The sequence below is a fragment of the Electrophorus electricus genome, chromosome 17 (assembly GCF_041902795.1).
Source record: "Electrophorus electricus isolate QZ-2024a chromosome 17, ASM4190279v1, whole genome shotgun sequence".
In the NCBI taxonomy this organism is placed as follows: domain Eukaryota; kingdom Metazoa; phylum Chordata; class Actinopteri; order Gymnotiformes; family Gymnotidae; genus Electrophorus; species Electrophorus electricus.
Genome location: NC_137513.1, coordinates 8,370,204 through 8,395,592, shown reverse-complemented (window position 1 = coordinate 8,395,592; position 25,389 = coordinate 8,370,204). Strand labels below are relative to the sequence as shown.

Genomic DNA, 25,389 nt, shown 5'->3' with positions numbered 1-25,389 from the left:
TGTACTGACACCGTTGTGAGAACTGGCGTGTAACTAAAATGGTTGCACCTGCATCTCGTTAACGGTAGCCTATTTAAACTCTGTCTAGTCTTTGAGTAGGCTCCCGGATACAGAGAGACTTCCCACAAGCAGCTCGGCAGCACAAATTTGACTCCACTGAAAAGTGATGATGAAAAGAACAGAGAATGTTGACTGATCCTGCTTTTGGGGTGGGGTGGGTAACTTTGGTTTTCTTTATGTGAGATTAAAGAGCTCTGTATCCACTCCTACGTTCCTCAGCGCTCCTTGACCCAGGATAGTTTACAGGTGAGTTTTGGGATTTATTTTTCTTAGTTTTCATGCTTGCTAGACTCGTATAACGTTGTCGTTTTTATTTTGGGCTATGGGTGTAATGCGCGGTGGCCCGAGTGCCGCAGGGCACTTGGCAGGATGCACATTTATTAACATTTAAAGACATAAAGGCACTCACACTTATCACAAACAAGAAACGGTTAACGCGAAACAAACACGATACACAAGAATACATCCAACAGAAACACGTTATGCATTAGACATTATGCCGACAATAACCAACACCCTGCACACTTTAACACGGGTTTATATACATAAAGGTGAACGATGTGCAGGTGTGGTTACAGACGACACAGTCCTCCCAACTGCACGTGGCTGGCCGAACCACGTGACTCGCGGGAGGCGAGCGTTCCGTGACATGGGTTGCGGAGCCGAGTTTTCTTTTCCTCACTCCCCTTTTTAATGTCATTCCGCCACTTTAGATTGGGATGTGTGCGTGTGCATATTACTTTGAGTTAGACTATTTTATTAAATTTTCTTAATTAAATTTCAGCGCATCTAATGAAGAAAGACCTATTTGCATACACAATAAATTTATCATAACAGTGGGTGACAGTTTCTCATTCATACCATCTGGCCCCTTTCTCTTTCTCTGACTTATACATCAGATATTAAGTCAAAGTCAAATTTAGTTATATAGAGCTTTTCACAATGGGCACTGTCATAATCCAGCCATACACATGTCTGAGTCCTAGCCTCCAGTGAGAAAGCCAAAGGCTAGGAAAATGTCTCTAAGAGTATGAGGTAGAAACCGTGAGAGGAACCAAGACACGAAAGGAGAGGCCCTCCCTACTCTTGATATCCCTCAAAATGCTAAATGTGTCTCCAAGAGGGAAGTCTACATTACATTACATTTATTACATCATGTACCCGAAATAGGCATATAAGGTGATAAAAGCTCATTCTGTATGGATGAAACTCTTAACAATAACAATCATGTATGTTATTTTAATTCATATGTAGTAGCATTAGTAAAAGTTATGCATTTATGATTTAGGCATTTGTATAAGACTAATTATTTGAAACTAAATTGTTAATGTAGAATTTTATAATCCACCTGAAAGCAACATAATTTGTATGCATAGAATGACAACACCTCCCCCTGCAACCATCTCACACACGCCAACAAGATTTCATAACTATAATACACACACAGTTTCATAGATGCCCACACAAGGTTTCATGAGTCTCCATGATTCATGGAGAAGAGGAAATGACCCGTTATCCAATTTCCTTTTGGAGGTTATTTCCTTTTGGAAATGATCCATTATCAAATTTGAGTTCTTAAAAAAAATACAATTTGCTTCCTATTTTTTCAAAACAAATGGCCAAAACATATACACATTTGGCATGACTAACATGACAATAAGACATTTCAGTATGCATAACAGGGTCCATGACTGCAGACGGAAATTAAGTGTGAGTGTAAAAGTGCAGCGTAGTGCCAGTATAAAGTGGCAATGCATTAATGGTTGTGGATCTGAGGAGAATTAGATTTGAGATTTAAAGAGTGACATTTAAAAGTCATATGCGATAACGTGTGAGTCACATCAGTTAAAATATCACGGTATCTTAGTGCTGTAAACAGCATGGTGTTCAGGAGTCTTCCAGCCAGGAGGTTGGAGCTATTGTCCAGCTTGGCAGTCCTCGGGCAGATGTTGCAGGACCATATGCCAGATGGCATATGGGGTCCAATAGACTGTGGTAGGAGTGGGAGGTATTGTCCGCAATGCTGGACACCACGAGGACGCTGCGGGAGTGGAACATGTTCTGCACGGTGGGGAGAGGCTGGCTGGTGATGCATACAGCTGAGTCTAGTGATCATGATCAGTTAAATCAACATCTCTGATGGTCTTTGGGGTGGTCCAATGGAGGTCTGTGTTCCTGTGATCAGAGATGTTGCAATTGCCAAACCAGGCACTGATGCAGCTGGTCAGGATGGTCTCTGTGGTGCCCCTGTAGAATAGAGTGAGGATGGGTTGGAGGACGTTTGCCTTCTCAAAGAGCTGGAGGAAATCTGGGCTGCTGGGATCTCTTGGCCAGGGTGGTCCAAGTGAGGTTTTCTGTGATGTGAACTCCAAGGAACTTGGTGGAATAGTAGGGGGGAGTCTGGTCCCGATGTGATTCATGAATAGCCACTTAAAGCCACCTGAAGAACATGATGACTGGCCTGAGAGCTGCAGGTCGGTAGGCATTGGGGACTGACACTTAAGGTTTGGGAATTACCTGTAGACTTGACTCATCTGTACGGCCCTTCGGGAAAACAGTTTAACCAATGCTAACAGTGCCTCAGAAGGCCTTCATAAGCATCATACATATTCATATCTGATTAGAAAACACATCTCTCTAGTAGGTGTGTCAGTGCTTACATCTGCAGAGCTTTCTGGAGTCCTTGTGTTAGTGCAGTACTTTAAGCATGTTTACATGTTAGTGTGTTCCCTGCACTAATGCTGCTCGCAAGAGATCTTGTAATTAACGGATGAGTTGAGGCACGAGTGAAAGATGAGTGGACACAAACATAAACGCATGCAGATGTTGTCATGTTGAACCATTGCTGGCTACATTGCTCTAATATGGCAAGTCATTTATATTTATTTGTTTTTAGATTCGTTTGTCTTTGATGCACATTATATTCAACGAGCTCAGAGCTGCCACTACCCTGAACCACTGTATCATACAACTATACTTGATTGTCTGATTTAACATGAGTAAGGGAGCATGTGTTGTCCCTGATCTAAGACATCAGAGTGCACTTATGAAGAGGTTGCTTAAAGCAGAGAAAAACGCATTAAAATGCACTGTGGCTAATGTAGCAAGATGGTTGTTCACTAGCACCTTATTACAAACTCCTGAAATCACTTTTACATTGCACATTCACAAATGTACAGTTCAGTTAGTTCACAGATCTGTGCATGAATATGTAAAGTGAATATGCATATATTCCGAGTTTTAGTCTTCTACGTCTGTGTGTGTTTACAGCTGGGCTACACAGTATATCTGTTCCTTCATACAATGTTTGTTCATGCTTTGTGTCTAACAGGCACAGCTGCAGTTGTGAAAGTGGCTGTATCACAGGGAAAAACCATAAACCATCTTGTAAATGGAAATAAACATTAGTAGGCCTAGATCATCGCATCAGTGGGGGCACATGCTGCCGCAGACTGAAGGTGTGTCGCCTTGCTTGCGGCCCCTGAAACATGAGCGCTTTCGAAAGGCTCCTGAGAGAGAAACCACTGGACCCAATAAACAGAGAACAGGAACAGATACCAGAGTGAGTAGGCAGGGAAATGCAGAGTTGGAGAAGACTGTGTGTCTGTATAGGCTGTGTGTGTGCAGAGAAAGGAAATATGGTGTTCTGGAGAACAGAGAAGGGATGACAAACGGCTAAGTTAAATGAAGAGAAAGGTGACGATATGCGATGACAGTGTGTATGCGTTCGAGTGTACGAGAATGACTCAATGTACGCACGTGTGTATGCCAACATTTGCGTGTGACATGCGTGTGTATGTGTGCATACCAAATGTGTGTTGTGAGTGGGCACATTGGGCTGGTGTTTGGGTATTGAGAACCAAGCATTGACTGGCAGCGTCCTGCTGCTGCTCTGGCATGTCTGAATGGTAGCTGCATCCCTGTAAACTGCTCCCAGCATTGGCTTTTAATTCTCCTAAAGCAAGTGTTTTGTCAAGGTCAGGTTTTCTCCATGACGCATCCATCCTCAGAAGTGCTGCTGGCCAGGTTCCCTGCTGTTTGGTTAGAGAAAGTATAACCTAGCATAAGATGCATCTGTTAAATATAAAGTGATCTCTTTAATTGGACACAGTGTCCAGCATTGTTTATTTATTTATTTATTGTCTTCATATATAGAATATCTCATAATCTAAGCTTTAGTATCTTTTACCACTAAGATGTACTCTCCATAGAAGACCACTTACAGCAGGAGACTTAGACGCATTGTAGGTCATGCCACAGGACTGATGGGTTAAGTTTCAGAAACATAACAAGGGCAAAGCAGAAGAACTTTATTGTTTTACATGCTTCAACTCTCACTCACACTCACCTTTTTCACTCCTTCACCCTCTTTCACTCTCATACACATACATAGATACAAGACCTTTAATTCTGTTTTATGTGTGTTTGTGGAGATCCAGTCTCTAATCTCCTTTTTCTCATCCTTCAGTTAGAAACCACAGGCATGTGGTATGGCAACAGGAGCTTTCAGTGATGCAGCAGTTATTCATCGAAAGTAACCCATTACAATGATTAATTACTTCTCTCAAACTGTAATGGGATTAATAACTAATGACCAATGACTAATGACTTTCTAGAAAAGGTATTCATGATATTTATTACTGTACTTCTGAGCAACTCTTAAAAATCTTCTGTAAAGATCACTTCAAAAGCATGTTACTTTAGCCATGATTTTTGCAGCATGCAGTCTGATCAAATGCTTTGATAAATGGGTCTTTGACTTTACAGCAGCATACAACAGCATAAAACAGCAAAATTAATCATTTAAAATGTAATTTCATTACACCATTTTTTAAATAGGGAAAAGTAATGTGATTACATTAATGTGTTAACGTGTGCCCCATTATGTCATTACACAGCCAGTCATATTTCCAAAATGGAAAATTTTATCAAGTCAGCTGCTGTGAAGTTTGAATTATTGTAGGTTAAGTAGCTCTGTAAAGTCTGACTCTCAAACGGCAAGATGCCGTTAAGAGTAATATACATAGGATCTTTTTTACATAAAGCTTTTAATATAAAATGCACCGAGGGGAAATTAATTTTAATATGATCATATTTCTTGACAATGCTTCATGATAAATGGTGTCTTCCATTATATGAAACTAATAGGTTAGCAGTTCTTGAACATGAGGCTAGAGAGAGAGAGAGAGAGAGAGAGAGAGAGAGAGAGAGAGAGAGAGAGAGAGAGATGCAGCTAAGTGCAAAGCAGTCAATAACCCATGAGTCCTCAAGTGCCTACACACACACACAGTCTTGTATTATTAACATTGTGGTGTTTGTCTACTGAATTGTGTATTATTGTAACTAAATAATAATAATCTCACCAAAAGAATGATACTTATTTAATAATGATAATCTAGCCAAAAGAAAATCTTTACTTCTATAAATAAAGGCTGCATCTTGTGTTAGGAAGAAAAAGACACAAGACAAATGGCCCACACCTTAAACATTCACATGTATTCTTATCATCATGGGGACATTTAGTCTCCACAAAGAGCTAAATATTTTAAAGACATGAAACCAGACTCAACCAAACCACCCCCAATATTTCTCTCTCTCTCTCTCTCTCTCTCTCACCCCACAGGCTCATAAGGTTTTCCTGAACTGTCTGCTAAACCCCAGTGCCATATACACTTGCAATGTTTACATTTGCACACAAACACACACAATAAGAGCCTATAAAACTTTAGCAACCAGAACATTCCCAGCAACTTTGGGCCAGTAGAAAGAACCGTAACAGTGGCCAGTTGTTACTAATGCTGTTATAGCATTATAGCTTATAGGCAACTGGAACATATCAAGTGTTCACAAATGGGTTTTAATTAATTACAAGGAATGGCATGATCATAATATGTAATGATAGAATTGCGATGGCTGAGTTTGGGCCATATTATGAAGCCCTATGCTGTCACCAGCTATTCTTGACTGAGAGTGGAGAAAAGCACAATAGTGAGAAACAAACACAGGAGTGTGTGCTTGTGTGGAGACAAACACCGAAACATGAATAGACACTGCAGATCAAAAAAGAAAGATCAAAAACTGAGCTTTTAATAAGCAGTCCCTCAGCCTACTCTAAATATATGAACCAGAAGAAATGTGTCTCCCATGAAACATGTAGCAGGGCGACGGACTGGTCATGCTTACTGGGAAGAGAAATGCTACACTGGTGAGGTCTATAAATAGAAACCTAAACTGAGAGAACATTTTCAGAGGGTGCGCCACTTAAATATCACTCCTAAGGGAGCCTATAGGACGACTCTCTGGGACTCTCAGCCGTGGTCTATAAATAGAAGGCTATTTTAGGGACGGCTATTTTTTTCCTCACGAGCCAGACTCCCGCTCCTTTGTTCTCACACGCCCTTTCTCTCTGGTGCTTTTCCCTTCCACTTTTAAAGGCCTAATTTACTCCAACTTATTTGATCTGTTCTATCACTTCTTCATTCCCTGTCTCTCGTACCTGACCGCAGTTGTGTGGAGAGAAGAGCAGGCATGACGAGAATGCAAACACGGCTGACCTAATGAGCCAAAGCCGGGGGACGGAGGGAGAAGGAGAGCATATTGAGAGAGAGAGAGAGAGAGAGAGACAGGGAGGGGAAAAAAAACCAGACAGAATGGAGAGTAAAAAAGAGGAGAATAACAGAATAAAAGGTACATTCAATGAGAAAGATGAGGATAGAAACTTCCAGCAGCTAACAGTTTGCGAGTTTATATTTACGTGTGATCTTAAAGTGCTGGGGGAAAAACGGTGACACAGGGCCACTGTCCACCTGTGCGAGGCCAGATTAAAAGCGTATAATCAGCATTAATGCAAACATTGCCAACATTCAGATCACAACGAGGGGCGGTGAAAACCGCACGCTTAGTTTTCCACAACATTTAGGCAGGAAAGTCCTGAAATAACACGCAACGAAGTAGGTCAGATATGTCCATGCTCATACATTTTCATCATAAAACCTTACGTCTCTGTCAGGTGTGACAAACTGACAGCTGCACACTCCAGAAATGTGACAAAACATTTTAAAAGGGTGATGTTCACAAAAGGCGCTTTTCGGGTCACAGCACGCGGACTGACCCACTTAGGAACCTTTTAGCACAACAAACATCGGAAATGGCACAGACTTTACGGCAAGCTAACCCATAGATTAAACTGCAGCCATTTCATCACAATGCGCCGTGCTCCAATCCAGAAGCCATGTCTTCTGCTGCAGTCTGCACGGGTGGTCATTTGCATTTCTCATGCTCGTTTAATATTTGGGCCACCATACAGGACACTGTTGGCGATCATTATAAATGTCTTAGAAAGAACAGTTAAGAGTCTGGAATGTTTGTTAAAATATTTCATTGTGGGCTGAGAAGTAGTTTGTGCTTCACGGTGCAAAACATTAAGACCCCCTGCCACCGCCCAAAAACGTGTTTTTCAGACTGTCATAAGGAAAAAAACTCATTAAGATATAAAGGCCAAGAAGCATGTGAAACACGTGTCGGTCCTATAATGGTATGCGATTGCATATTAGCAGGTGATGTTGGTGTTGTGAAATTAGAAGGCATACTGAATTCAAAGAGGTATCAAGAGATACTTGTATAACAGATCTCAAAATGATAGAGGTAGTGTGTGTGAGTAGGGTGGCTACCTTCAGCCTTCATTATATGTGGTGTGGGATGACGTGGTGGCCTTTGGGCGTGTGCTCCAAGCTGATGAACCCACCTTTGCTGTGCGAGGACCCCTGATGAGGGGCATGGGCGTGGCCCTGATGGAAAGGGCAGTTGTGCGGTGGGACATGTCACGTGCAGGGGCACTCAAGGACACTCCCTGGAGGTGACGGAATTGTGATGGTCACTCTCTGAAGGGGAGGATGGTGTGATGGAGACCATCACTGAGGAAGGTTAAATGGCTGCTAAATGGGCACTATGCCAGGAGCTGGCTCTTTGGTCTTGCGGTCAGATCTGGGTTTGAGTCCTGGGTAGGGTGACTGCCTTCAGCCTTCGTTACAGTGTGGGATAATCTTAACTGTGATAGACAAAATCCAGTCAAAATCAAAAGAACACATCTAAGCAACACTTTATAGTGGTTCAGTGGCTCCCACTGAAGGTGTCCAAACAGATTTGTGTGAAGGTTTACTAGTCTAGATGACATTCAAGCTACAATTTTGAACCTTATCAGCTGTTACCCAAACGTGTTTAAGGCAATGCAACCTTGTACTAAAGTGAGCTTTCTCCAGAGCATTCACATCCCTTAATATATTGTGATTGTTCATGATCATTTTAGCTTTTTAAGGGCCTTTAGTATTAGGCAGATATTAATGCCTTAGGCAGTCCATGCACTACTCATCCAGCAGCTGCTCAAACATCCCTAAATTCTCATCGGCTAATTAAGATAATTAGTCATGCGTGTTTCTAAACGCAGCCCTCGGGAAAACCGGTGGCCTATGCTCCTGCTTTAGCCCTGCTAGCAGTACACCTGCACCAGGTGCTCGGTGCTCTTAAGGGCTCGGTTCAAGTATGCTGGGAGCCCGAACAGAGCAAAGACCTCAGACCACCTGGTGAGCTCTGAACAGCGGTCGAGACAATGTGAGGAAATACTGTGAAAAAAAGAAATTATAGCATGTCAAAAAATGAATTCCCTCACACCCCGACGAGAAGAATTTAAGGGAAATCAGCATTTACATCTTCACGTTTTGGCAGATGTGCTTATCCAGAGAGACTTACATATATTCAGCAGTATGACGATATTCAGCAGTTTGTTGATATTCAGTGGTTTGACCGCTTAAGGTGCAGTCTGTCGGAGGAACCACGTTCCCAACAGCCGTTCCGGGACCTCATTTTAGTGCTCGCTCTCTCTCTCTGTTTCTGCAGGAAGATCTTGCTATATAGTGCCTCATCACTGGGTGAGTGTACAGAACGTTCAATTGCAAGGCCAGTGTTGATTAACCACTAGAAAGCCTTTAGTCTTGGCAAAAGCTGCATCTGGGAAATTGGTATGTTGCGTCTAATCCTGGCAATTGAAATCTGATCAGTTGAATTTTCCACAGTGTGGGAGAGCTGTGGGTATTCCAGCCTTGAATGTGGTGGAAAAACAGTTTTGCATTTCAGAAAGCAAACACATCAACTGCTTCCTTATAAGCAAATGCCTATGAGTACCACAAGCACCACTTGCTGATGTGTTTAGAAAAAAAAAAACAGCCCTAGAATTCAGAAGGATCAAGCAGCAAAAACATTAGAGCACTTATTATTGTAGTATTAAACATCTTAGCTTTGGATCAGATATACATTTGAAAGCGTTACTACTTGCAGTGCCTTGTATTGGATGATATGGTGGATTATTGTCAGTCTCCGCTCTAGGCAACAACACTGAGTACTCTTCTCCTGACTGGCCCTCTTCTACTTTTTTTTGGATCCACACCCCAACTTCTATGCTAACTTGTCTTGCTAACTTTAACAGTTCATTTATAAATAATCTTCCCTGGGTGCTCTGCGTGGAGTCTTGCTTGAGTTCACTAACGCGTTCCTAGCTCCGTTACTTCCGCTCACTTCCTTGGCTGTTAGCTGCTGGCTTATTTTTGTAAGTGGACTCTTTAGTAAACCTGCCTGCCTTGGAGTTTCATTACTTTTAACTAAAGCTCTTGCAAGACTTGAGCTGACGACGCCTGTAAATTTAAATAATTTGTCATTTTGGAGACTTATGGAAATATTTAATGTAATCACCCTCATCTTTATTTTTGCAAAATCTCAGTCTTTTACATAGAAAAGATTCAACAAATTTTACATGATTAAGTATAGTACATTAATGAAGTAACAACACTGCAAATGATGAAATATAAAATAAATCCCAATAAACTACATACAGGTCAGCCTAAACAAATGTATTTCTAAAACACCCACAGATCTTGCATTCCAATTTTTCCCCCCAGTGTTTAGGAGCTAAATAAGAAAACAAACATCCTTCAGTGTAGTTTTGTCTTTTACAGAATGGCCACCAAGGTCTCATAAAATAGTAGTACTCATTAGCACTTCTGCTTTATAAGAATTTGTAAAAAGGAAGTTATTGGTCATCTCAGTGTTTATCTTAAATGGAGTCTCTTTTTGTGTAGCCATTTATGAACTTATCCAAGTGAAAACCAAGCATTTGTGAAATTGTGAATTGTATATCCAAAGGACTGTATGTGAAGGGAGGACAAAGGACCTAAACCAAAACTTTGTGATGCATCACTGCACTCTTTCAGGTTCTGAAAAAAATCTGCATTTATGCCAACAAGCTGGCACTCGTTTGTTGATTTAAAAAAAACAAAAAATAATAATAATAATTTGTGTATCTAAACTGACCAGCTTCTTCCAAACCTTGCCCTTTAAAAAAAAATAAATAAAAAATCATGGTTGATGGTGTTAATTGCTTCAGTCAGTTCCAACATTACATAAAGAGAAATATATATCCACAGGTTGAAGACAACCTGTAATTATGCTTCCGTAAACCAGACACAAATCCTTGGCTAAGCTTAAGTAACAGCTTAACCTCCTTAAGTAAAGGCTTAAAATGGCCTACACTGAAAAGTTACCTCACGTGGGGAAAACCACTTGTGATTAGTCCTGTGGTTAGACACAAAACCCAACCACTGTTAACTGGTGAGCTAAGGAGCTTTAAACCACTGGTTTGATGCACCAACAGACCTCTGCAATGAGTATAGATTGTTTTGGTTGGGCTGCACAAGTGTGTACACAAGAACATTTTTTTGGTTGGGATGCACATGTACGCATTAGAGTTTGCACCGCAAATGTAAACACCTACCTTGCGTTTACACAAACTAGACACTTAGTTTTACGCCTGTAAAACACAAAATGTCAGTCACCTTCTTCTCTGTTCATTACTGATCAGTTTCTGACAACTAGACTGCCTACCAGATAATATTTGGTTAATACATATAAAATGTGCAAAGTTATTAATAAATAAGTCTACCAAAATATTTGGCACATACGTTACAAATCGATAAATCAAATATGTAGAATAAAGTTTCAGGGTCAGATATTAATTTATTAATGATATCTCTGATTAATCAGAGAATAAGCACAGTACATACAGGCTATGCTGCATGACACTATCTAGCACTTTCAGAATACATTTATTGTTTCATTTTATATTTTACAGATATCCCCTTATCTGGGTGAGGCGACTGGCTAAAAGCCATTCTATCTGGAAGTCTATGAAAACATCTCAGAGGTCTCTCATGAAGACCCCTTGTCCAGTCCATCAGCCTTTCACAGGCACACCTACTCACACTCATTCAAATCATAGGAGGTATACGATTTCCTGCAAGGTGCAGACAAAGTCAACCATATATTCACCAGGTGCAGACACACATGGGCACACACACTCACACCCCCTTTTGGATATGGCAGTACCTAGAAAAAGATGCACAACAGATGTCAGCCACTATACGACTGAAGAGCTCTCCTGTAACCACAGTGTTCCTATATTTCACAATCTCTGCAGGGAGTTATCAGGGTTGTGTGTGTGCAAGTATGAATATGTAGTGTTTAACATTAGAATGTAGTTATCTTATATTTGTTAATCCCATTTTACATCATATAGTATTATTCATGTTGTAAAATCTAGTGAGTGTGTGTGTGTGTGTGTGTGTGTGTGTGTGTGTGTGTGTGTGTGTGTGTGTGTGTGTTTTTCTCTCCTGAGGCTAGTGGGTGTGATCATTAAGAGGGCGGGGCAGTAGGTGTGGTCCAGTTCCTGGCGTCATGGAGACGAGTCTGTCCCTGGCTGTCAGGGTAGATAATCTCTCCAACGGTTACGTATGTCCCTGTGAGGAATCCAAGAAATCCTAGTCCAGCGATGGACACATCCTTTAGGATGAGGAGGGCAGGGGGCCGTGTTGGCATGGCGACAAGCTCCACCAGTGGTGGGAACACAAGCGCAAGGGCGGAGCTACTCACAGCACCCACCAATGAGATCACAAGGTCTAGTCGAGGAACCAACACTGCAACCACACCTATAGAGAGGGGACCCAAACGAGAAAGGAAAGAAATAGTCATCTTTAGCCTTGTTTTGATCTGGGCAAGAATAAAATTTCCCATCACAGTGGCTTGTGAGTTTTATATAGTTACAGAAATAACATCACCAGGGTAACTTTAGTGTACCCAAGCTACTGACATATAACCCAGTGCAGAGTGCAGAATACACACTCTACATTACAACATTATCTGTTACTTCAGTTTGTGTGCTAGATTTTTAAAGTATAAACATATTCCTTGAGAAAAGGCTGTTTGGTAAACCTCATTAGTCCAGTGCCACTGTACCCACCAAAAATACACCATATAGGTAATCTCTGCCTTTTTATGAGTAATGTATATGTGTTAGCAAACTAAAACTAAAATGTAATCGAGTCTAAAGCCAAAAACTAACCACATATGGAGGGCAAAATGTGGGTGTTTTCCCTCCTGCTGAAACATGCCATTTGGCATATTTATTTGACCACTCTGGTCTTGCACTTTGTGTATTGAGGTATAGCTCACGCATGTTGCACCAGTAAGATCTGTGAGAAAATACTGAAAATACATTCTACTGGCAGAATGACAAGTAAACTGAATTTAACTGAATTGCTGTAGTGGAATACAGACATTGTGTCTTATTCAGTTTGGAACCAACTCTGCCTCACTATAATCCATTGAGAGAAAATTTGTGACCATTGAATTGGGATTACTGCATTACCGGCTCAGAAAATGTGATCTGTTCTTTAACTAATACAATAACAGACAAATGCAATCCACCTAAACTAATAAGACAAACTGTATTTCTTGTCAGTACCAATCACATTATTTTAATATTCGATTGATGTTGGGGGAAAAAAAAATATGGAAATCTCCATGCTAATGACTTCTTCAATAGCAAAGCAGAGGCAGGTGTTCCAGTCAATAAGAGGAGATGGGATTATTATGCCCTGCTAAATTAAAATGCGCAATTTAAAATTTTGCAGGGCACAAGAAGGGTTCATGCGAACCCTGATCAAAAGAAACATCACAGGACCTTAGAAGGTGTTATTTAGAGATGCATACATTTGGGGGAAAAAGCTAAGCACATTTCTGAAGTTCATGATTCCAATGTAATGGTGCTGTGCTGGATAACCCTATTACCGATAAAAGGGAGTAGACCATGGATAACAACCCAAACGTCTAACAAAAAATAAATAAAGATTCTTACAAAAGATAACCTGAATGCATGTCCCAATATGCTTCTGAGATAATGTTCTTCCCCCCCAGCAGCAGATGCTTTAACCCAGCTGAGCACGGTGGAGGGAGCATCGTGGTGTGGAGCTACTCGTCCGTCCTATTAATACCACAGCCTTTCGTGGCGAGGAGACTAAGGGGACTAACTTCCACTGCTCTCTCGGGGGAGGGATGGCATGCTGCTGTAGGGATCACGCATTTTGGCGGAAGCATGTGCTCCCCACAGCCTTCCTGGCCGGTAGCCGACATATAGTGGGGGGAATAGGCCAGCGAGTTGGTGGCTGGGAAAATGAAGGGTGGAATAAATCTGATCGGAAAATAAAATGAGGAAAAAACAGCAGCGCACCAACGCCGCAGTTTACAGAGTCAGCTGATGTCTTTTTACAGTCAAACTGATGGATGTAGAGAGAGATGTGCACCAAACACACCGGGGTTGACAGAAAGAAAGAAATATGAAAAAATAAAAATAAAAAATAAGATGATTGTGGAGCTGGAAAACCATAGTGAAAACAGCTTTTGATATGGCTGATTTTCTGCTTGAACAATCAAGTAAACTTTAGCACTGTTTAAGTAAACTAAACTTCAGGGCATACAACAGTAATTTAAAGGCGATGCAAAGTTCACGATTCACTGGAGAGAACAGACACCGCTCACAGGTGTTGTTTAACACGACGTTAATTTCAGCTCGCGTTCACACAAACTTCTTCAGTTAATAAACTGTAAAGGGAATATCCATGGATTGCAGGTTAAAATTAGCCTCCCGGGATTGGAGACATTTACGGCATTTAGCTGACGCTTTCATTCTAAGTGACTTTCAATTATGACTGAGTACAACTTGAGCAACTAAGGGGTAAGGGCCTTACTCAGGGGCCCAACAGTAGCAACTTCGCAGTGGGGGGGAATGAACCAGCAACCTTCCGATTACAAGTACCTTAACCACTGAGCTACCACTGCCCCTGACAGACGAGTTACCCAGCAGACCAATATGTGACTTTGCATAGTACAGATGGCGTGCGTTTTGTGTTTGAAATGTAGTGCGTGTCAAGGTATTTGCCGATGGGCATCTAAATCAATATCAATACTGTGTGTTGTGCCAACAGTGAGAACAGAACTTTTCCACAGCCCTGAAAAATGAGGACAAGCCAATTAACGCACAAACAGCTCCAGGCTACAATGGTTCATAAAAAGGCTACACAGAAAGGCAGAGAACACACTTGATTAGTTCATGATACGATACTCTTAGTGTCTTCTCTTTCAAGCACACACACACGCAAACATTTGCCAATATGCACAAATACACATAAAAGACAAAAAGTGCCGTTCTCTCCTTCTCTCTTGTGCACCCACATGTGTGTGTATACACACACACACACACACACACACACACACGTTTATAAACCTGCCTGATGCTGCCACCCTGAGGACATTTGTGCACAGAACAACAGAACACAGAAAAGATAGGAAAGAACAAGGAGAGAAAGAAGGGAGTGATTGAGAGAGAGAGACTTACAGGAGGTGTAAGACACAAACAGGGAGAACGAGAGACAGGCACAGAGAGAAGGGAGAAAAGCATCCGAGTCTGAGTTTGATGCCCTTTGTGTGCTGTAGCCATGAAGCCATTTTGTTTAAGCTGCTCGAGTAGGAATACCGCGATCTCCAAGGGGAGGGGTCAGATCGACTGTAGCGCAGGTATAAATGCTGAGAGCTCCAAGTGCTGTGCAGATACCAACGACTAAGAATACTAATGTCATTTCTTTCATTGACAACGCAGCCTGACTGCAGTTTAAGCCGAACTGAAGGAGAGGCGCCTGATCCATCAGTTTTAACATTGATTAGATCCATTATGTTGCATCTCATAGGCTCAAGATATTTTCTTGCTATATTAACATGTTTTCAGTTACATTTATGACAATTGTGACAGAATATGAAAATGACCATAGATCGTCTCATCAGAACACTATGAAATGGATTTTTTGTTTGTGTTTTGCTTGAAATATGATGCCACCATAAACATATAAGCCTCACAGCTAAACAACACTGCGTCCCACCATGGAACTTCCATCACAGGCCACAAATACAGACAAAAAGCACACGGCGCAAGTCAGGAACTTACCCAGCACAGGGTACACGTGCACACCCACTCATTCATAATGCAGCAATTTAGAGATGCTATTTGGCCCAATACACACATCTGTGTAACTTGGGAGGAAACCGAGACAGAGGCCAGGAACTGGTACCAACCTCTGGCCTCTGGAGCTGTGAGGTATGACTGCTAACACTAACTTTTACATCAAGAATAAAAATTTGTTAGCTGGCTCCAACAGAACAGGATAATACATGGAGAACAAATTTCAGTAGTCCTAAGAGACATTTAAAAAGAACATGGACGATGGAAACAAGATAATGAAAACTTGTCACATTACCATCTTTCAGAGAGATCCACAAATGACAGGCTTGTTGTTTAAAACCTCTTACGATTCTTACGGTACAAGAACCGCCATTGTGAACATCACTACATAACCCTCTCACAGGCTCACTACAGAGCTAAATGAGGAGTCTCATGATTGAGCTCTGTAATAGGGATCTCCACAGAGCTCTGGGATAGGCCTCACCACAGGCGATGGTACCCATGGTTCTGTCATAACTAAGTGATGTGTGTCATGGTTGGTAAATGGCCTTAAGGAGGAACCCTGAGATGGGCCTCCTGGTGGAACTCCATGACAGGTCTGTCACCATAGGGGCGGCAGGTAATATTTCAGAGAGACTCCTGGAGACAGAGATAAATGAGTGGACACTGGATGAACCCTCAACTAGGCCGTGCCCCCCCCCCGAAAATCTATATCTTCACATATACTATGCACAATGAAGATATCCAAGCCAAGAGTCATGTTAAATAAAAACACACACCACTTCAGCCACTCACACACAAACAGTGTTCAGGCGCTGGTCTCAAACCATTATGGAGCTCACAAGGACAGGGAGCAAAGGCCAGACAGTGAGGGAGAAATGTAGGAGCAGAGATGAGAAAAGGAACAAGCGCAGACTTACACTCACACTGATGAGGGAAAAAAAGTACATCTATCCGCAGGGTGCGATGTGATGGACAAAGTGCAACACATGGAAAGGAAAGTGGAGAGAGAGAGAGAGAGAGAGAGAGAGAGAGAGAGAGAGAGAGAATAAGAATAAGATGAAGAAAAAAACTGAACAAGAAACTGTAAAAGGAGAGTAAAAGAAAGAGGGGACAAGCGAGAGAGAGAAATAGACAGACACAGACAGAGATGGGATAGGGAGATGAGTAAGTGGTTGCTTAAAGAAATATTCCAAGGCTGAGTACAACTATTATAAAATTATTATTAAAAACTCAAGCATCTCACAAGCACACAGAATCACACTCACTCTCTCTCTGTCTCACACATGCATGATCACGTTCACCTTCTCAATCTCTCCCTCACACACACACCATCAATCCTGTATTCTTTCTTTCTCCCGCGCGCACACGCTTCTTGCAACAATACAAAATAAAACCTAGATATGCATGCCGGTAAACATTGAGAAGAATCCTGTGAGAGGAATCCAATTGAAGAGCACAATTCTCCTCTATCCAAACAACCAGCAGAGGAGAGAGGGGGAGATGGATACACACGCAAATATGTGCGCACACAGATTTACTCCGTGGTTTATTGCTGCCATGGTCAAACAGAACAAGCGGTTAAGTCTGAGAGAGAATAAGTGTGTGTGTTACACTTACAGGTGAGAGTGGCGAGCAGGGCTCTGGTGAAGAGGTCAGCTGTGTACCTCCATGGCTCTGAGATGTTCTTACACACCACAGGCACCAGTATCTCAGCAGGAACAAAAAACTGAATAGCAAAACTCACAAACACGCCAAACGAATACAGAACCTTCACCAGCAGATTAGACCTGCAAGACACACACGTGCACGCACACACATTTAAATACTTCATTTGAATTCTCATCTAAGATAAATGCTCAAAACATAATCCATACACTTGTTCAGAGTCATTATGCAATTCAAACTTCTGCCCACAGTAAGTCACACCTTAAAGATACAAATAACAGAGTCTTCTCCAGATACGCAAGCTGTCTATAATGGCTGATACCGAGCAGTCCTGTAATAACTGATACTGAGCAGTACTTTGCTAGCTTGGCTTTACTTTACCCAAGTCCAGCAGTGTGTAAAACCCTTACACACATTAGTCTTAACAAACTAGAGAGAGCCTCACCCACTTGTCACCATTAATACAAACTAGAGGGAGCCCTGCCCTCTTTGTGCCCATTAATACAAACTCTGCCCCTGTTACACCCACATTAGTGGGCCTGCACTAGCCTTGGCAGTCAATTTTAACTTACACAATGTCCAACAGAGTTCTTTAGTTGCTGTTTAGCAGCTCAAACACTTCTTTTTTGGGGTTCTCCTTGACTGATTTTTAGAATAGCCAATAGCTAGAATAGCTGTAGCTAATTGAGAGATACATGGGTTTTATAACTGAATTTTCAGATAAATATCAAAATATAGCCAAAAGTTTAGAATACAAAACAAAAAATAAATAGTCATATCTAACAGAACAAAAGTCAATCAACCATACATATAAGCATCAAACTTTTGTTCAAAGTTAGACAACATAAGAAACAGATTAAAAGATAAGTTTACGATGATTGCTTTACCAGGTGTCATGTGGCAGGTTGAGTGTGATGCTTCCTTTGATGTCATCACCGAAGTGCAGGTAGCCCAGCGTCGCCAAAGAAACGTAAAGCACAATAACAATGGCCATACCGATGTTAAGAGCCTGTTGAAAACGCCTCGACTCTCTCATCTGGTTCTCTAGAGGAAGCACCTGAATTACAGGATAGAAAAGGACTGTTTTTATGTATGTGTGACACACCATGTACACACACCCCTCAAAAATGTTTAGAAGGACAATACTCACCACCCCAATCCCTTCAAAGGCAAAGATGGCAGTCCCAAAAAAGAAAGGGAACTTACTCCATGTGGAAACATATGGAAGCTGCCGAGGATCCCCCACATCCTACACACACACACACACACACACCCCAATTCCAACACTTTCCAAAACCCAGAAATACATAGACACACCATTTCATGCTTACACACCACAAATATCTTCTCTTTTGGCATACACTTTAGCATAAAATTCTTTGACTTGCTTTTAAAGGGGAAACAACTTTGCACATGTGCCCAATTCAACTGTGTGTGTTCTCAACTGAAAACATCCCAAAGTCCCAATCAAGCTCATTTACAGCTGTCTGAGAACTCTGGTGATTATTTTATTTCAGTTTCTTCCTGATTATCGTCAGTGTTCCATTTGTGTGCTATTTATTTGGGATTTATTAAATTGTTTTGATAAAGTGCATTTTTATTGGAGTGTTAAGCACTTCAAACTGCATTTAAATTTGTAAAGCATGATTAAAGTGTTTCCTTCGTCATCATCATCACCACCACCAGGTAATGCTTGAACACTCACACTGAGGACATAGGTGAAGATGAGCACCAGACTGACGGCCATGCAGAGGTTGGCGGCCGCACAGAGGGTGGCCATGTTCCTCAGATCCCTGATGAAGGTCAGGAGGATGAGGAAGGGCAGGAGGAAGAGAATGTACAGCCTCTGGTCCAGCCCCGTCATCACAGAGACGGCAGGCTCGTCCAGAGGGGAAGAAACACTCCCTTCTGAGCTGTTGGAGTACAGCATTGCCACTACCACTGCAGTTGTGTTGGTATAGTGACCCTCCACTACCTGCGTGTGCACACACACACACACACACACACACACACACACACACACACACACACACACACACACACACACACACACACACACACAACCACACACAAACAAACAAACAAACTCCAATCAGTTACACTCTCCAACCATAAATGTGGTGGATTCTTACTGAACAATTGTGTGTGCTGAAGTGTACGACTGGATCGGGGTGTTTACCTGTTTGATGTTCTCAGCCAGGAAGACAAAGTAGACGCTACAGAAGCCCAGCTGGGTCAAAACCAGAAAAAAATCAACTAGTTTTCTAAAAGGGGAAAAAACAAATCATGAAAACATGAGAGAGGCAAAAAAAAAAAAACCAGCTGATGAAGATAACGTGGAAGTGTCTGGTCTCATGTCAAATCATTGGAGGCATCACAGATCACAGAGCCACTACAAAATCAGGCATAAAAGTCAATTGTCCTGAAGAAAATGTAGTTCTAATGGTTAATATCAGAAAGTTGTCCTTTCCAAAATATGGTAGATTATGTCCAAACATTGTCACATAAGATAAAATGAGGACAGACACTTTTCAGTGACAGAGGAAGTTCATTTATAAATTAGGAAAAACTAATTAAAAAAAGCTTATTATACACTCAGGCATTATTAAAGCACTTTCGCACACGGGGTCTCTGTTCAAATAGGGACACAACTGGTAAACTGCATGATGGGATAGCTTACCTCCCAAAAGGGGCACCTTTCTTCAGGTACTGGGAGGAGCTCATCTCCATGGCAACAGCTACAGTGTTACTGTAACCAAGGGTAGATCTCTTCAATCTGAGAGAGAGGTGTGGGGGGAAGAAGAGAGATTGTGTCTCTAATGTGCTAGACATTTGGAATGCTGTAATTCCTGGCCACTTCAGACCTGTACTACTCTTTCATTTTTCAAATCTAAACTTAAATTTTGACATTCAGTAAGTCTAATCTTCCTCAACCAGCATGACTTACACTGTTGTTCTTTCGTATTGTACATGGACCTTTGATCTGAGAAAGCCGCTTTAGTAATTAAACATGTTAGCAGTATTACTACCAGTAGTAGCATAATTATTTGGCTATTCTAGAGAAAAAGAGAAAATTATTGTGTGAACTGATAAAAACAGTAGATCCTACAGGTGTGCTTATAGATATGTTTTCTGCGTGTACAAACTGTACCATGCAGGTGTGTATGAGATCAAGGTACTGTCAATCTTACTCAGTCTCTCATTCTCACTCAAGCATGAACACGGACTTTTTTCTATGATGCCGTGTTTGGAAGTCTACCACTTTACTCCTATAGCTGGGAATTAAGTGACTCGTGTGGGTATAGGTGTGTGTGAGTGTGTGTGCTAATAGAAAGATGCATGTCCACACACACCCAAGGTCACAGTTTTGTTTGATATACAAGTGCACTCATAAGGGCAAATGGCTTTATGTGCCTGGAGGACTAATTAAGGGCTGGATGCTCACCTTTCACTCAGCTGGTGGCTGCAGTTTACCAAGATGTGCATACAGTGAACACAGACCACACCCATCAGCACCAAACACACCGGCCCCAACTACGGGGGGAGGTCAGACAAAGACAGACAGAAATGTGAGGGAAACCAGGTGCATACAAGATTTTTACATGCCCCAGTGTTTGTATAGTCAACTCACTCCAAGCAGAGGCCCATGTATAAGAGCGAGTAGAAACAAGTTGAATTGTACCTGCTGACAACACTGAACTACTCCTCAAGATGGAGAATTAAAGAACGACCTCTCTAAGAGAGGCACAGGCAATTTATTAAGGATGCGAGAGTAGGGTCTGACGCTCATATTACCATATGAATAAACCCACTAACAAATACAGGATGAGTAAATAACAGCACATCATTTCAAACACACATTTAAGCTTATTAAGTAACATTCAGATACATTGGTAGACAAATACTGTCCGAGATCTACAATATATTACAGGTTGAAACTACGCTAATGGGATAACCACACTGGCCTGGAATCAGCTGCAAGCTTTTCATATTCTTATGCTTACATTAAATGACCATGAGAAAATAAAGATCATTCTTGAGGAGCATAGAGCCTGTGCCTATAACAGGCAGTATAGTATAATCACATCACTAACTTTTATCTCAATTGCTTTATGCCCCAGACAGATTGTCTAATTATACCTTTTATTTAAGTAACATGATACTTAAATGTGACTGTTTTCATATAAGAACATCTATGAATGTGTCATTAACTACCATTTCAAACGAGTGAATGAGCAAAGATATACAGTGAATGATCCAGAACTGCAGTCTAAACCCATGCTTGCACTTCTGCAGGGTCATTGTGTCACAGCCACAAAAAGGGCATGGTTAACATGGGCAACTTCTCCTGAATGGGTGACAGGCCTAATACTGAGCCAAACCAGATTTGAGAGATTGCTACGTATAAGTGAAGGGGCAGCAGGAAGCTGGTCCAAGACCGGCAGTGCCGGCCAACGAAGCCAAGCCAGGGTGAGGGCAGGCAGATGTTACCCACCACTATCCCAGCATTCTTCAAGGCCAGAGGCAGTCCAAGCAGACCAGTGCCAATATTGCCTTTTAACAGATGAAGTAAGGTCTGAGTGAACCTGAGAGAGACAGACAAGACACAGAAAGAGAGATGGACAGAGTTATAGAGAGAGAGAGATCAGGAGACAGAGATACAGGAAAGAGAAAGATGGACAGAAACAGATGAAGAGAGAGAAAGACCAAGTTATGGTTAGTTTTAAAAATTATTAAATAGAGAGGCTGCTCATTTTGCACATGGATGCAATGCATGCTTGTTTTGTTCAGCAGAGTTCCACTCTGGACCCAGTAAATGGATGCACATACAGCCTTATGTCAGTGACAACCCACAGGCCTGCATCATGAGCACACACCCTGGTGTGGAACCCCCTCAAACAAGTTTCATCAAGTCCTCAGAAAGGCAACACAAGATCTTCATTTTGGCTAGACTGGAATTCTGGACCTGTGCTCTCATTGGTCAATGCTTTTGGCTGTTTCTGACTGCTTATTTTTTGAAATGCTCTCAAGGCCCCCTTATTACAGCCACTGAAAGACATTTCATCCTTCTTTGTGATTCCACTGGCTGCTAGGGACACTTTTATACTGTAATTTCTGTAAGTAAATGAACAAGCAGGTAAGCAAAGCCAAGAAGCATAACCTTACCCTTCTTGATGTTTTGTTTTCCAGCAAGACCATCTTGACTCGCTTTGGGGGTCTTACACTCTACTTTAAATTCTAAATGCAACAGTTCCAGAAGAATGTGGGTGACAAAAGCTTTGGTAAGTTCACCAGGCTCACCTCCGCCCTCTAGAAGAGTGGGTAGCTCGCACACCAGTCCAATTTCATTTAAATGAATAAAATGCACTGGCCAAAAGTATGCGGATGCCCCTGTGAATTAGTTCATCTGTCTCAGCCACATCAATTGCTAACAGGTGTATAGACTCGAAACACACAGCCATGCAATCTCCATAGACAAACACTGGCGGTAGAATGAGTTGTATGGAAGAGCTCAGTAACTTGGCACCGTCATAAGATACAACACTTTATGCCATGCTAGGTCTGCTGTAAGTGCTATTATTATAAAATGGAAAGAGCAACAACAGCTGAGCCACAAAGCTGCCAACCGCATACACTCTCAGAGCAAGGCTACCCAGTACCGAAGAGCAGCCCATGTTAATTACACATACTGTGTTACGTCATTGACCACAGAGCTCCAAACTAACCCAGGAAGCAACACCAGCACTGTGTGAACTGTAACTGACGTTTCACAAAATGGGTTTCCATGGCCGAGCAGCTGCACAAAAGCCATATGACTCGATATTAACTCGATATTAATGCTCTTCATACTGGAATGGTATGGCTAACAAGCTCATACAGGTGTTATGGTCAAGCACCCAGACACTTTTGGCCATAGAATGCATGTGCCTGACTTGTGACCTTCCGTATGCTGTCACCCAGGTTTGCAGGAACCAATCAGACTACCGCTTCGTTGGTCTTCAGAAGTGTGCGAAGAATGCTGAGGTTGTGCAGCACTCTGGACGGTGGGAATCGGGAACCGAGGAGAGCAGGCAGGCATGCCCGCGGTTTGGCGGTCAGACTCACGTGATGCCATGCGGCTGCTGCTCCTTGTCGAGGTCTTCGTCAGAGCTTTCCTCGCCGCTTGCCTGCTCCATCAGTGGCGTCAGTACCTCCATATCTACTCAGGGCCAGAATACAAGGCTCAGCAGGCCACACTGTGCCACCACCACCTTCCTGAACGTGCAATCTTATGCGCACATAAAGGAAGATGGGAAACACTGCAAAGGCATGTGCCAGTGATGTTAAACAAATGCCAGACACAGCATATTGTCCAACTGTATCTCAAAATGATCATTTTCATATCGTCTCTGAAACACAGAACTAAAGTGCAGGAGGATTCTTTTACAACCACGGGAATTAGCAATTAACAGTTCATGCACCAAGGAATGACCATGCCTTCAGCATAGCGCAAATGACGCAGTGACTCTAGGATTTCCTGTGGTATAAGGTAACATCTGTCTTACTCCAGTGCTCATCTGCAACAGCCTTCAAAGGTTTCTCCACTGAAGAACCTGCCAGGTCCCCAACTACGTCTCCTTTTGGTAGGTGAGGTGTCTAAACATCCCCAACTGGTGTTTTCACAACTGCTTAGACTCAAATTTGTGGTAATGAAGAGCCATTGAAGGGCTAAAGTAATAAGGAGTTAAGAGTCAGAGGTCAACTTTACCACAGGCATCTGGTAGCCTGGACCTGCCGGGCCGGAGTAGTCCATGCTAGCAGGCCCGCGAGGACAGTGTCACGTGCTGCTAAAGTCATCTCTCTGAGTGTTGGCACGCTCACATGAGAATCACATTTTGGAATGTAACTTTGGAGATTTGAGAGAAAGTGTACTTGGCTACATAAAATATACTAAACAACAACAGGGGAGTGTACTTCCCTACTTTATATCAATACTATTAATAAAGATACTTTACTTCCTTCCAAGGAAGAGAAGGAACCACCCCTATATAGGGCAAAGCTCCCTCACAGGAAGGGAGAAAGAGATCCCTAACCCTACACTACGGGTAGCCTGTTTGAGACAAAAGATGGGGAAATCGGCTTAAAGGTGTTACGGAGATTAACGAAGGTTTACCTAGCTGTTCCGGTGATGCCATCTTCTACAGGTCATTTGTGCGGCGTGAAGGAGTAGTTCGCATGCGGGCGAATGCTTTGCCTTCCGGAGACTATAACCTGCCACTTCGGTGGTACCGTCTCACACACCACACACACACACACTTATCAGCCCTGCGGTTACATTGATCCCGTGTCGGTGAACCGGATATCTGCAAATAAGGTTTACTCAGCGCAGCCAACAGCGGCAGAGGCACTAAAAATATGCCAAGTCCATCCAAAATACGGTTGTCTTATGCACCGTTAGACTGATGAGAAACCGGTTACTAGCTGCGACCACATGGGATGGATGCCATTTCAGTTTATTAATCCGAAGAATAGCGAAGCGATTGTACACCGCAGCTTCTTACCCACGGAGCGCAGAAGCACTCTCGTCCCCACTGACGTGGAAGCAGCGTCGGCTGTGCGCCGTGGCAAAACACGCAAACGACTGGCAAATTCGTCTGTCGAATCGCGTTACGGAGAGCACATACACGAGATAAAAAAAAAAAAAAATGTGCACAAATCAGTTTCGCTCGTCCTCTCGAACGGTTTCCGGGTCCTCACGCAACTTGTATCCTGCCTTCCATAGCGTACATGACTGACTCTCGCCGACAAAATGTGCGGAAAACGTCACCCGTCCCTCTCCCTGAGGTCCCGTGACGGGAGCGCTTCTTAAAGTAACCGCAACTCCACGCACAGTATCAGATTAAATCGGCGCTGAACTCACAGCGCGGTACCGTTCCTTACCGATATCCTCATCATCTTGGCAAGTGTCCCTCTAGGGACACTAGGGTCCCTCTATTCTCGGTCATGTGGACGTATATTATGACTAGTCTATAAAAGCTAGACTTGCTGATCATCCGCATTGGCACTATTATTTGGATTGTAACTTGTCTGAAGCTGTTAAGTATTCAGACTGATGTAGCGCTTAGTCTTTTATTTACCAGTCATTAATATAGCCCTTTGGTTTGATTTGTAGAAACATTCAAACTAACGCCTAATCTTCTTGTGGAGTTTACCAAAGATCCGGCAAAACGGGCTTTTCCCCGGTATAGGAGCTGACATTCCTAAACGAGTCTTGTGGTAATAGAACCTCC

The 25,389-nt window shown here is 42.3% G+C and overlaps 1 protein-coding gene across 2 annotated transcripts; it reads right to left on the bottom strand.

Moving 5' to 3' along the window:
• Positions 1-9,785: 9,785 nt before the first annotated feature.
• On the bottom strand, positions 9,786-25,308 carry slc36a4 (solute carrier family 36 member 4). 2 transcript variants are annotated; one of them, XM_035534017.2, is made up of 12 exons: positions 24,661-25,308; positions 24,273-24,462; positions 23,225-23,318; positions 21,615-21,705; positions 20,565-20,653; positions 19,800-19,895; positions 19,299-19,383; positions 18,825-19,094; positions 18,270-18,368; positions 18,007-18,176; positions 17,072-17,241; positions 9,786-12,089 (listed from the first exon to the last, which is right to left on the bottom strand). In XM_035534017.2, the coding sequence occupies exons 2-12, from the start codon at positions 24,292-24,294 to the stop codon at positions 11,797-11,799; spliced, it is 1,479 nt and encodes a 492-aa protein (XP_035389910.1). In that variant the 5' UTR covers positions 24,295-24,462; positions 24,661-25,308; the 3' UTR covers positions 9,786-11,796. The 2 variants fall into 2 exon arrangements, with proteins under 2 accessions (XP_035389910.1, XP_026867942.1); XM_027012141.3 differs by having other exon boundaries at positions 24,273-25,308.
• Positions 25,309-25,389: the final 81 nt, after the last annotated feature.

Coding starts and splice junctions, on each gene's coding strand:
- slc36a4 (XM_027012141.3), bottom strand. CDS start 24,294: ATGGCATCACCGGAACAGCTAG. Junction 21,706..23,224: donor CAGCAGCCGCATGGCATCAC/GTGAGTCTGACC, acceptor TGTCTCTCTCAG/GTTCACTCAGACCTTACTTC. Junction 17,242..18,006: donor AACCTGCCACATGACACCTG/GTAAAGCAATCA, acceptor TGTGTCTTGCAG/GTCTAATCTGCTGGTGAAGG.